Here is a 13,227-nt window from a genome sequence, read left to right on the forward strand (position 1 = left end):
TCTTTATTTATTTAAAAAACATACAATAGTCTTATAATGGTGAAAAGTTGTTTTTAAACCATTTCTCACCTCCTAAGATTCTGAGATGTTTTGTATTCTCTCCCTCCCACCCATCACCATTACTTTGAGACTTTCCTTTTAATGTGTGTGTGTGTGTATTTTGGGGACAGATGGGACGGAGAAACAAGCAGTCCCAGGGTATCAAAGGGTGAGAAACACCACCAACCTCTCCTACCTGAAACCTTGCCATTTCCCCCACTACAAGATATAGCAATGAAGCATCAAGAAAATCATGCCCAGACAGATTTCTGGCAGAGTGTGCCTTCAGCTGGAACAGAGAGAGAAGAAGGAGATGGTCTATTGGATCCAAAGCAAGAAGATCAAGGAGAGGAAATAATGAAAACTCTCAATTGGGGTTTGCAAGACTTCAAGTTCAAAGAGCATTCAGTCACCCTGTCAGCCTCCTTAGGCAAGCAGGAGCTTTACCTAAACATGGATGGCTCAAGTGACTCATTCCGTGGGAACGCTAAACAGAGCTTCTTTGGGTAAGTCACTGAAAGGAGGCCTGGAGAGATTTGGCAGCAGCTTCAGGCTTCACAGGGAATCTTGTGGAGGCGGCTGAGAAATGAGGTCACATAGTTAAGGAAAAACCTCTTGACAGAGGCAAGGATTTGAGATTAGAGAACAGACGCAAGTGGCAAGAAAGGGTGGTATTGATGAAAGGGAATAAATGGATAGGGAATAGAATAAGCACACCCAATGTGCTGATCTGGTCTTGGGAGTCACAATGACGGGCTGGGGACCTAAAAAATGCAGAAGGCAAGAAGAAAATGAGAAAAAAAAATGAGTGAAAGGGGTTTGAGGGGAGAAAGGACAAATGAGCTAGCATGAAAGTGGATACTGAATCAGCCTACAGAGATCTTTTATACATCTTTAAGGTGTATTTACAACACATTTACCTCAACATACCATGGAAGGATGATATTGAGGTAGAATATCATGGTGAACTCAAGTTACCTCTCTCTAACATGTGCTATTTTTATGAAGCATTCAACTGTTTGGATTTTTTTTCTCATAAATAATATTCTTTGCCTAAACAAATTGTAATATAGCCCTTCTATTGTTCAAGTAGAATAAATATAGAAGAACTTTTGCTAAAAGTTTGTTTTTATTTCTTGCTTATGTGTTGGTTTCTTTTTCAAAATGTGTCACATACCACCTCCTATTTCTTCCCTCCCAGGCTCACCATGCACTCTGAAGGTGACTGCCCCAGCAAAGGAGATGGGTCTCTCCAGCCTAGTTGTGTCATTGTCTGTGCCATTTCATACTACCCTCTTTGCTCCTCCCCAATTCCCTTCCAGCATCTTCCAATCTTTGACACTTTAGGATTTACCTCTCTGCTCTTGCCCTCAACAATATGACTCTCTTTACCTGGCTTTGACTTTTAAATATTTGCTAGCCTAGAATTAGCTTTTTATGCTCTGGCTAGGGCAGAAGAGATAGGAAGAAGCTGGCACAAATAATAGAGTCCTGGCTGTCTTCAAGTGTGTCTAAGCCCAACTTGGATGAATATCAAGAATAACATTTATAGTAGGTGATTCCTTGTTGATTTCCTTGCAAAACTAGGCCTTAGTCTCCTCTCTGTCCTGCTTTCAGTTACCTCACTTTCCTCCCTTCACCTGACCCATCACTAATGTTTAAAACAGTGATTCTCCTATAGAATATATAAACAACTTATACAACCCAACAGCAAAAAAAGCCAATCAATCAATGGAAAAATGGGCAAAAGACCTGAATAGACATTTCTCCAAAGAAGATATACAGATGGCCAACAAACACATGAAAAAATGCTCAACATCGCTGATCATAAGAGAAATGCAAATCAAAACTACCATGAGATATCACCTCGCACCAGTCAGAATGGCCCTCATTAATAAATCCACAAATAACAAGTGCTGGAGGGGGTGTGGAGAAAAGGGAACCCACCTGCACTGTTGGTGGGAATGTAAACTGGTACAGCCGCTATGGAGAACAGTTTGGAGATACCTTAGAAATCTATCCATAGAACTTCCATATGACCCCACAATCCCACTCTTGGGCATCTATCCGGACAAAACTCTCCTTAAAAGAGACACGTGCACCCGCATGTTCATTGCAGCACTATTCACAATAGCCAGGACATGGAAACAACCCAAATGTCCATCGACAGATGATTGGATTCGGAAGAGGTGGTGTATATACACAATGGAATACTCCTCAGCCATAAAAAAGAATGACATCATGCCATTTGCAGCAATATGGATGGAACTAGAGAACCTCATACTGAGTGAAATGAGCCAGAAAGACAAAGACAAATACCATATGATATCACTTATAACTGGAATCTAATATCCAGCACAAATGAACATCTCCTCAGAAAAGAAAATCATGGACTTGGAGAAGAGACTTGTGGCTGCCTGATGGGAGGGGGAGGGGGAGGGAGTGGGAGGGATCGGGAGCTTGGGCTTATCAGACACAACTTAGAATAGATTGACAAGGAGATCCTGCTGAATAGCATTGAGAACTTTGTGTAGATACTCATGTTGCAACAGAAGAAAGGCTGGGGGAAAAAATGTAATTGTAATGTATACATGTAAGGATAACCTGACCCCCTTGCTGTACAGTGGGAAAATAAAAAAATTATTAACAAAAAAAAGTAAAACAGTGATTCTCAACTTCAATTGCATGTTAGAGTCAATGAGGGGATTTTAACAAATTACTGATGCCAAGGTTCTAGTCTGTCTGATTCCATTGCTGTCAGCATGGAGTGCTGCCTGGGCTCTAGGATCTTGCAGATCTCCTCATGTAATTTTATCATATAACCAATGTCAAAACAAAAACAAAAACTAACAGAGAAAAAAGCCCAACACTACCCTAGAAACATACCCCAGAGTTCTGGTTATTTAACTGATACTCCAGTCTGACCCATCCCTGTTTATTTAAATTGGGGAAGAAAAGGGGTTGGATATATGATCATGAGAATGTCACTTACTAATAAAGTAATAATGCTGAAAATAATAGAGCTAATCTAAATGTATCAATATGCACTTGAACACTGTACATTATCTTAGCCCACTAAATTATCATGTTATCTAGACTGAATGCAAGCAAGATGTTCATGTTGCACTTGGTGCAGTGTGGAGTACAGGAACCAGAAATGTGTAGTATTAATAACAGAAGGTCAAAGCCAGATGCAATTCAAGAGGGTTACACAGTGTCTGAAGAGAAGGCATCAAGCACTGAATAGAAAAGGAACCAGAAATGCATCCATGGAATGTGGGACCAATGATTAGGAAAAGGAAAACAGAAAAGACAAAAAGAGAGATTTACTAGTTGAAACTTGTTAATTCCAGTGGAAGGAATATTTTACAAAGGTTGTTCAATGTCAACCAACTTGTGTTGTGCAAGTATAATTTGGCACCTGATGGCTCACAGGTCCTAATATGAAATTCTTCACTTTGTTTTCCTTTAAACATATATCAGTCAATAGAGGCTGAGCTATGCTGCAGTAACGAGTAATGCCTCCCCTACAAGATATCAGAGGATCAACACCTCAAAATATCTCTGTCACACACCATGTCCATTGGGAGGAGGTAGCAGTCATTCAGGAGCCCAGATTGACTAAGCAGCCACCATCTCAAGGGTTGCCATCCTCACATCAGAGCAAAAGAAATGTCCTGGAGGATATTACACTGGCATTTAAACACTCCCATTCAGAAGTGACCTAAATTATTTCTATTTACACTCACTGGTAATAACTAGTCACCTGGCATCACTCCCTCAGAACAGGTCAAGGAAGTGTAATCTAGGCACATGCTAGGAGGTGGGGAGGATCAGAAATACTACAAGCAGATCAAATGGTACCACATCTCATGGAGAGTTGACTTTTTCTTGTTTTTTTCATGGAAACATATGGATAAAGATATATCATGTTAAATAACTGCACTGTACTCACTAAAATGTAATTTTGATGAGGGTAAGAAATTTTGTCTTTTATTTTTTCTGATATGTCCCTAGGGCCTAACACATTTCCTATAACATTAAAAAGTATAAACAAATTTTGGGTAAATGAAACTCTTGAGAAAAGTAGGAATAGGCAGAAAGCTCTTAATGTTATCATTTATCAGAATGACTGTGGCTAATTTGCTATTAATTATTTCAAAAATCACCAAGTAAGACATTTCCATAGTCAAATGATTCACCAAGTATATTGAAATGATACTGTTACCACTTTATCAAATATTAAGAAAACTTATCCCAATTAACATCAAGTATAAATCCTGCCATAGACTATGCCCATCATCACATATTTAACCACACAAAGTCAAGTCAGTCTTTAAAAATTTTTTTTAAAGTAAAGGCTCAGCGGGTTAAGGATCTGCTCTCTACTGCTGTGGCTCTGGTTACAGCTGTGGCACAGGTTTGATCCCTGGCTCAGGAACTTCTGCATGCTGTGGGCATGGCTGAAAAAAAAAAAAAAGAGGATAAAGAAGATGGCCTTGCCCTCTGAGATATTGATCTCAATAAGTAGAATAATGTTTCACACTCCTGCACCTTCATGGGAAGTGCTAATCATTTCTTTTGATCTGGATTTTCCCTAAATTAATCTATAAATTTAGTGCAAGCCCGTCAAAATTCCAATTGGACTTTTTCCTCCCTAAGATTATTTTCATTTTAATTTCATCAAGTTTCTACCTCCTATAAGTCACCAGATCTCACCCAAAATGTCTTTGACATTTTCTAATAGCCAGGTTGTTTCAGAAAAATGCTCTGAACTTTGTGACCTTTCTATTAAAGGCAGCTGCCCTTAGGAGCCAGGCTGATTCTGAATCCAGGTTCTGGTTGGCTGGGGACAGGATCTGACTATTTTGTGCTCTGAGTCCAGCAAGGAAAATCCGATGTTACTTGATTGATGACAAGTAACATCATATAGTGAATGGTACAAAAATAGGAGCCATCAGGACAGGAGGGGTTTGAGTCTCCTGGCTTACCCAGATGGCTCTGCATTCTGGATGTTGGTATTTTCTCATTGTCAGAAAGAAAATGCGGCCTCTCAAATGGAATGACACAAATTTCAAAGGCAGCAGGCTGGTAGATTAACCATGGCAGCTCACCCCCTCAGGTCAAGAGCTTAGTCTCGTGCCTGTGTTCACCTCTAACATCAGCTGCCTTGCTAGAAGATGATAAAGGTTCCTGAGCTTCTCCCTAAGGGAGATAAACAGAATGTAGGTCAGGATGTTCTGAACAGACGATTTAAGACTGAGGGCTGTTTAACCCCCAGTAGAAGCTCCAAAATGGATTTCTGAGTCCCTTACACCTCTTTGAGCTTTTCCTTCTAGTGACATTCCCTTCATGGACCTAAGTTCTGTCCAGCATTTACCTGGGATGGTAGGCAAGGAGTGCCTCTTAACCCTGAAAAGATGAGGGACCCAGGTGAGCACACCTGGCCCAGGTATGCCCAACATCACCCTGGAATTGATCTGAGCAGCTGACCTCCTTGCATGGAGCAGAGACATGGGGGCCCCTAGGCTCTGCCTGTGGGATCCACCCCATGCCCTGGGTAGCATGGACCTACTGGATGTTTTTCTCTCTCTCACCCAACCTGTTTGACCTTCCCTTTCTGCCCTGTGTTGACTTACCTCCATCCCCTGAGGTTCCTCTTCTCTATCCCAAATCCTGCTCTCCTCTCACATTCCAGATTCATATCCCACGTCTGCTTTCCCAGACTGACGCTGTGAATAATTTGCCTGGAATCTTTCCAGTCCTGCTTGAGGCATTTATAGTTTATATAAACACTTTCTTTATAATCTGTAGACGGCCCTGACTCAGTTTTTACAGCAAACATCGTGTGATAAACTAAACATCTTTCCTCACCGGTAAATGTGACTCTATTGCATCATTCTTTTACAGCTGTTTAATTTCAGGACAGATGATCCATAAATCCTTTCCCCTCTATGCTTATTCCCTAGTTTTCTCCCATTAAAGATAATAACACAGTCACGTATTTTTTTCCCCCAGATCAGAACACATTAGGGAGTATAAGGGCAGGGGAGCCAGGCTGTAGGAGGTGGGTCCTGCCTGACCCTCTTACTACTCTGTGACCCTGTGTCAGTTTCTTAACTCTATGCCCCAGTCTTCTCATCCATAAATTGAGCCTGTTTTGGACATCTTACAGGTAAATACAGCAACATAAAAAGTTTATTGCCAGTCTTAAGTTGCCATCAGTGGCGATAGTGATGAAATTATGGTAGAGACTCATCTGAAGTACCATGACATGAACTCTTAAAATGCAACTTTTTATTTTAAATTCATTTCTGGCAAAACAGGATGAGGTTCTTATTTTTTATATTTCCATTTGATAAGTATCACTATATAGTTTAAAAGTTAAAACATCATGTGAAATGGCTATTCTCTGTTTTTGTAAAGAGATACTGCTGATAGGATGGGTGAATAGTTATATATGTATTTTTTTAATTTATGAAAACCACATTTATTAGCTGTATTACTTTAGCAACAATGCGCATGCACTATCACATCTTTCTGTTCTGACAACTCCCATTTTTTTCCAGTGAGTGGATAAATCTCATAGCTGCTGCTGCTTCTTTTTTTTTTTTTTTACTTTGTACATAGCTATTGCCATATCAACTTGCTTCTTTAAATAGACTGCTATACAAATTGCATCTGAGCCAAATTTTAACCCTTGTTGGAACAGGCTGTTGCTAGATAAGCAGTTGATCTCAGGGTGTGACGAAGGGCATGGATGTCGGGGCCTGAGCTGGGTGAAGAATGGATCCATGCATGGAGCCGGCCCATTCTGAGGATTCAGAGCCTCAGCTCATTGCCACAGTAGCTCCATGGAATGGCAGGTGGTTGCAGTATCAGAGTTCAAGCTAGGTGCAAAGCATGTCCTTGTGGAAGGAGGCAGCCCAGTGGGTGGTGTCAGAGTTCCAGCAGGGGAAGGAGGGCGTCCACAGGGGAGTACAGCAGACAGGTGTGGACAGTCAGCCTTCTGGATGAGTGAGGGGAGAGTATACCCGGCAGGGCAACCTGGACATCAAAGTGGATCTTGATTGTAATACCGCTTCCCTTGCCAGCATTTAGGAGGACTTGTGATGTCATTCTGGTCAAGGATACATGAAGGAAAGCATTCAGGAAAAGAAAGTTTCCAGATAAGGTTTCCACTCTTGGAAAGTGACAATGGAAGTTAGCTCCTCTTATTCCTCTCTATAGTGGCATGTCAAAATATGAAACCTGGAACTGCCACTGCTGTCCTGTGATGGATAGAGGAAGGCAACCTGAAAAAAAAAAAATGACATAGAGGAGTGTAGGATTTAAAACTAACAAAGTTCTGGAGCTCTGGCCCTAACCAATTCTGTATGGAACCCAGAATTGCTCTTCCTTTGGACCTCTCCTTTTTAGGGAGATAAGACATTTCTTTACTGTTTAAACAAGTAGAGCCTAGTGTCTTGATATTATAACAACAACAAAAAAAATCCTGGAGTTCCTGTCGTGGCTCAGCAGAAACAAATCTGACTAGGAACCATGCGGTTGTGGGTTTGATCTCTGGCCTTGCTCAGTGGGTTAAGGATCTGGCTTTGCTGTGAATTGCGTAGGCCGCAGATGTGGCTCGGATCTGTCCTTGCTGTGGCTCTGGTGTAAGCCAGCAGCAACAGCTCTGATTAGACCCCTAGCCTAGGAACCTCCATATGCCACGGGTGTGGCCCTCAAAAGACAAAGGACAAAAAAAAAAAATCCTAACTTAGAATCATACCTTCCCCTGGAAGTTAGCACCTATCACTGCTAGAGTCTGCTTATGGATCTGTACACAACAAATTATATTCTGGGTTATTGGAAGCAACAACCATGATCATTTGTAGATAAACAATACAAGATCCAGAGCTTAGAAGCTGCCCTGGGAAAAAGGCACAACCAGACTGTAAGGTTTTCCAATGTGTCTCTCTTATGTGGAACTCCAGACAAGAGCCTCAGGGTCATTCCACCGGTTAAATGAAGCTTCATGAGTGTTCTTAATTAATACAAAGTGTGAACTTGTTATGTTACCATAGCTACCCACAGTTTAGGTGTGATCCATATCTAAGTAACAAAGTTAATTTAAGAAATGGTTTATTCAAATAAGAATAGTATATGAAAAAAAAAATGAGAGAGAACAAAATAGCTGTAGGGTGAGAAATTAAGCTATGGAAGCTAGAATTTCTTAGCAAAGAAACTGTCAAGTTTACCAGTCTAATAATGTTCTTGGTAAATTTTCTTGTCAAAGGACTTCCGACAGACAATTCTTAAACTCTTAGAGAAAACAGAACCAAAAAATACCAAGAGATCATTGTCAAAGAACAGAATAATTTTGATAGGAGAAATCATTTTCAGCATGGGCCACACCAAGATAAACAGTTGTGGGAGTGCACTCATAATACCTTGAGTCATTAATTGGTAAATGACGAAGATCGGAAATAAGGGATTTTCTTCACCCAAAAGACATCCTAGTTACTAAAGCTCTGATACAAAATATAACAAAAGTCAACAAAAGGAAACTGAAAAGGAATGTATGTAATCATGCCGAAGACAGGATGCATGACATTTTTCACCAGATAACATTACAATAGGTAGATGGATTAACTAACTCTACAATCTTAGAAAATATAGAAAAGATTATCTAAAATAATGTCATACAAAGGGCTTAGTTGACTTCCTTTGTCAAATGGTATTCACACTTTAGTGACAGTATTTTAAAGGTTTATTAGTAAAGATAGGAATGCAGTAAAATATTTTCAGACCACCTACATTTAGCATACATTAAATTACACAGTGCATTCATTTTAGTAAATGCTCTTTTTAAAACATTCATTCCAGTTACTGACAGAAACTGCAAATAGGGTTGTGGTATTTAATTAATTCACAAAATGCAGCTGTACTTCAAACTCTTGGCAGCTGTCTAATAATTTTAATATAAATTTTTAGAGAGAAAGAAAAGATAAATTATTTTAAATTTTCTTATTAGTTCTTAATTAGGGGGAGGGATGGGGCAGGGAGATCAATAAACACAAGCTCTGGGCAAGCACTGTAGTGAATATTAGAGTCAGTGTGGGCAAGATGTTGACCCAAGAAATGACATGTATATGTGAAAATAGCGTGATATTATGAGGTATACCATCAAGACAGTATTACCACATCAATTAACTTGGTCACACTCTTGATTTAAAATAGAAAAATCTAATGCAAAACAGCTTTAACCCAAAGGGTCGTATGCTGACTTGCATAACCAAACTGCAGTGGAAGCTGGTATGGAGCTCTCTACAATCAAGGACTCACATGCCATTAGACTTGAACTTCTCTTGCTCTGTATGTTAGTTTTATTTTCTTCTATTGTAGATCCACTTTCCATATAGAAAGAAACATTGCTGATGGCAATTTCTAAGTGCATATGCTAATAGCTTAATGATAGTGAAAAGGTTCTAGAGAAGGATTCTGATTGGCCGGCTTATGTGATTTACCAATTGTGGTGAGCTCTGGATAAGCTTAGATCTGTACCTTGAGACCAAAAACTGTGACCATGGAGGTGGGTCATGCAGACTCAATTCTAACACTCTGGCTCTTTAATCAAACCTCTCATTATATGAATAAGGTAGAAAAATGAATATCCAATAGTAATACATGTAAGATAAATTCTAATTAGCACTAATTAGAAAAGGGGTAAAAATAGCCTTAGAAAAATCATCAGGTTATAACAAACTGTTATGTTAACCTGTTGTAACAACAACCTCCCAACCTGAATGGGAGAAAATATTGCAAACCACATAGTTGACAAGGGTCTGGTATACAGGCTATATAACAGATACAACTCAACAACCAAAAAATAAAACAATTAAACAATGGGCAAAGATCTTAAATAGACGTTTCTCCAAGGAAGATTATATAAGTGGCCAGGAAGCACAGGAAAATATGCTCAACATCATTAGTCATTAGAGAAATGCAAATTGAAATCATAATGAGTGTTGTTGAGGGGTAGAGAAATCCAAATCCATACGTTGCTGCTAGAGGTGAAATGGTGCAGCTACTGCAGAAAACATTGGGTGACTCCTCACGAAGTTAGTTTGGACCATAGGAAGGAACAAACCAGTGGCTTTAAGAGGCAGGATTTTAGCAAAATGAGGGTGGGGGTACCTTGGCTTCCACACCAGGGTCTGATTGGAGTGTTTGACTAATTCTGTGGGCTGGCAGGCAACTGAAATCTGCTGCTTAGGAATAAGCAGCAGTTGTACTTGGTCTGTTTGCTAAGGAGGATTGCTTGTCTAGGGGACCTTATCAGTGGGAGCTGAGTAGGGAAGGGAATGTGCAATTAGGTCATTTGGGGTCCTCCCAGTTTCAGATATTTGAGGTCTTATCCCGCATAGCTTTACCACAAGGAACGGACTCCTCCTTTCCCCTTAGTTCCAACTTGGGAGGAATTATTCTGCTTATCCTCTCTTGAATCTCCTTAATACCAGGAGTTTAGAGAACTATGATTATCATCCTTTCCGGGCCACAGGATTGGGAAGGAAGTAGTACCCTCAACGAAGGACATCTTTTTTCAAAAGATGAGGATGATTAAATAAATGATAACGTGTCCCTTCCCTCTGATTCTCTCCTTCCTGTCTCTTGCAGCTTTTTCTTTTTTACCTTTTTACTTCTCTTCACCCTTTGTCTCTTCTCCTCCTCTCTGCACCTTCTTCCTCTTTTTATTCCTTTTCTCCTCCTTCTCCTTCTTTTCTTCTGTTCTCTTTCACTTGGTCACTTATTCTCTCACCTGTTTTTAATAGTCCATGCTTGCAGGAGCCACTCATGGCCATCATTTACTACAAAAGTGGTAGGAATCTGATAGCTCTCAGCTTGATTTCTGCTTCTTATGTATTTGTCATCTCTCTAGGTAAAAGACAAAGTATTGGGTAGAGCCTGAATTTAGCTGTTAGTCTACCTTTCCTATCCAAACTTATGGAAAATTTCCAAGCTTCATGGAAAATATACTTTAATTGTGAAAATAAATTTTTCTTTTTTTATAATCTAAAGTGAATTCATGAAAAAAAAATTATTTTCTGGAATTCCCTTATGGCACAGCAAGTTAAGCATCTGGCATAGTGGCCCAGGTCACTGATGTGGCATGGGTTGTATCCCTGGCCCAGGAAATTCCACATACTGCAAGTGTGGCCAAAGAAAACACGAAAAAACCCAAAACAAATCAAAAAACCTCTCAATGCCTTTATACTTTCTATAAAAAAATTTATTCTGAAATTCTTTCCAATATAGAGTCTAAGTAAAATGATTATTGAACTTTTCTATTTGCTTTGTGTGAAAAATGGTGATAATGGAAGTATCATTAGTAAAAACCTAGCAGCTGAATAAAGGCCATAAAGAGTACATAGTTAATATGGTCAGTAAGACCATTTGAAATTATGTACAGAGGTTATTGAAACACTTCAGGCAATAAGCAAATAATAGTAATATTTTTAGTGATCTACTGCAATGCCAGCCAATATCAAGTAGAACCAACTTCAGTTAAAGTATTTTTAAAGCTGTGGGTACTCATGTGATTTGCTTCCTAAATTCTTTTCCTTGGAGAATGTCATATTCCTGTGCTCCAGTCCCTGGCACAGTGTGTGGTCAATATCAATGCCTGACTGACTGAATGAATGCATAAATGAAGGGTGTCAGGTCACCTAAAGTAGCTTACTCATGCAGTGAGAACTCTTTAATAAATGGCTTGATAGGCCAGGTGTGACCACACACCATAACTCAGGCTTCCTGGAGCTTGTTTGGAAGTCTTTCTTGGCCACTGTAGCATGTAGGTAAGAGCAACAAAGAATCTGTCTCCAAGAATCCTGGATGTCAGTGCTAACACTGATCTTCTGCAAAACGAACCCAGGTCAAAAAGGAAGATGACTTACAAGATGACTCCTTGCTGTGAAATTTTGTTTTCTTTTTTGGCCACACTGCTGCCTGGCCAAGGGATCAGATACAAGCCACAGCTGTAACGTAAGCTGCAACTGTGCAACACTGGATCCTTAACTCACTGTGCCAGGCTGGGGATTTAACCTGCGTCCCAGCACTCCCAAGATGCCACTGATTTCATTGCACTACAGTGGGAACTCCCTAAAATTTTAAAACTATGAGAACTTGAGAAGAAATCCCAGTAGTGTCTGATGATTAAGTTAGAAGAGTCTCAGATAAATCTATATGTTAATAGAGGGGAAACAACTCCAAGATACTATTTCACATTTGACAAAATAATAGTACATTACACTGTCCCATTGTATTATATAGCATATTTGAGAAAGTTTTCATTTAAGAAAATGAGAAAAATATTTATTGATTTGGTAATAGTATTCATTCTGGCAAACAGTGTTTGTTTGTTTATTGGCTGTGCCCCTGGCATGTGGAAGTTTTCAGGCCAGGGGTCAAACCCACACCACAGCTGTAACCAGAGCCACGGCAGTGATAATGCTGGATCCTTAACCCACTGAGCCATGAAGGAACTCCAGATGGTGTTTTTTAAAAAGTCAGTTCTCAATTTAGATTAAGTTGTAGTTTAATAAAAAAAGTTATCCTCCAACTAAATTATTGTCTATTATGAAAGTTAAATTTATTTTTACATTTAATCATGTGATTGCATGTAAATAACATTCCGAGGGTAAATCTGTATTTCCAGATTTAGATATTAATCTGAAAATTTTCAGGATGGAAATTTTGTCAAATTTTTACTACATGTGGTAACAGACAAAAATTCTTTTAAGGTTGAGTTTGGTCAAAGAAATGTATCTTTTGGGCTTCTGAATATTTTAAATTTAAATTTATATATAATATACACATTATATATAATACATAATGGTATAGTTATCTATTTCTACATGGCAAATTACCTCAGAACTTAACAGCTTAACAAACTCATTATCTCTATTTCTGAGTGTCAGGAATCTGGGTGTGCCTTCAGTGTGTGACTCTTCCCAAGCTGACTCACAGGACCATTGCAGCCTTCAGGTCCACCCTAGCTGTTGGCCAGAGACATCAATGCTTTTACATCTGAGCCTCCCTGTAGGTCAGCTCACAGTGTGGCAATTGGTTTACATTAGAGTGGGCCAGAGAACGAGAGAAAGTGCCCCAGACAGAAGCCACAATTTTTTTGTAACCCACTCTCAGAGT

General features: G+C 39.5%; 1 protein-coding gene across 1 annotated transcript in view; it reads left to right on the plus strand.

Annotated features, from left to right (window-relative positions):
- The first annotated feature begins 6,942 nt into the window (after positions 1 to 6,942).
- LRRC72 (leucine rich repeat containing 72) overlaps positions 6,943 to 13,227 on the plus strand; it is a 54,700-nt gene continuing 48,415 nt past the window's right edge. The window contains exon 1 of the mRNA XM_047754394.1: positions 6,943 to 7,030. Coding sequence (XP_047610350.1) covers positions 6,943 to 7,030 — 88 coding nt within the window. The remainder of the gene's footprint in view (positions 7,031 to 13,227) is intronic.

Source organism: Phacochoerus africanus, chromosome 11 (genome assembly GCF_016906955.1).
Source record: "Phacochoerus africanus isolate WHEZ1 chromosome 11, ROS_Pafr_v1, whole genome shotgun sequence".
In the NCBI taxonomy this organism is placed as follows: Eukaryota; Metazoa; Chordata; class Mammalia; order Artiodactyla; family Suidae; genus Phacochoerus; species Phacochoerus africanus.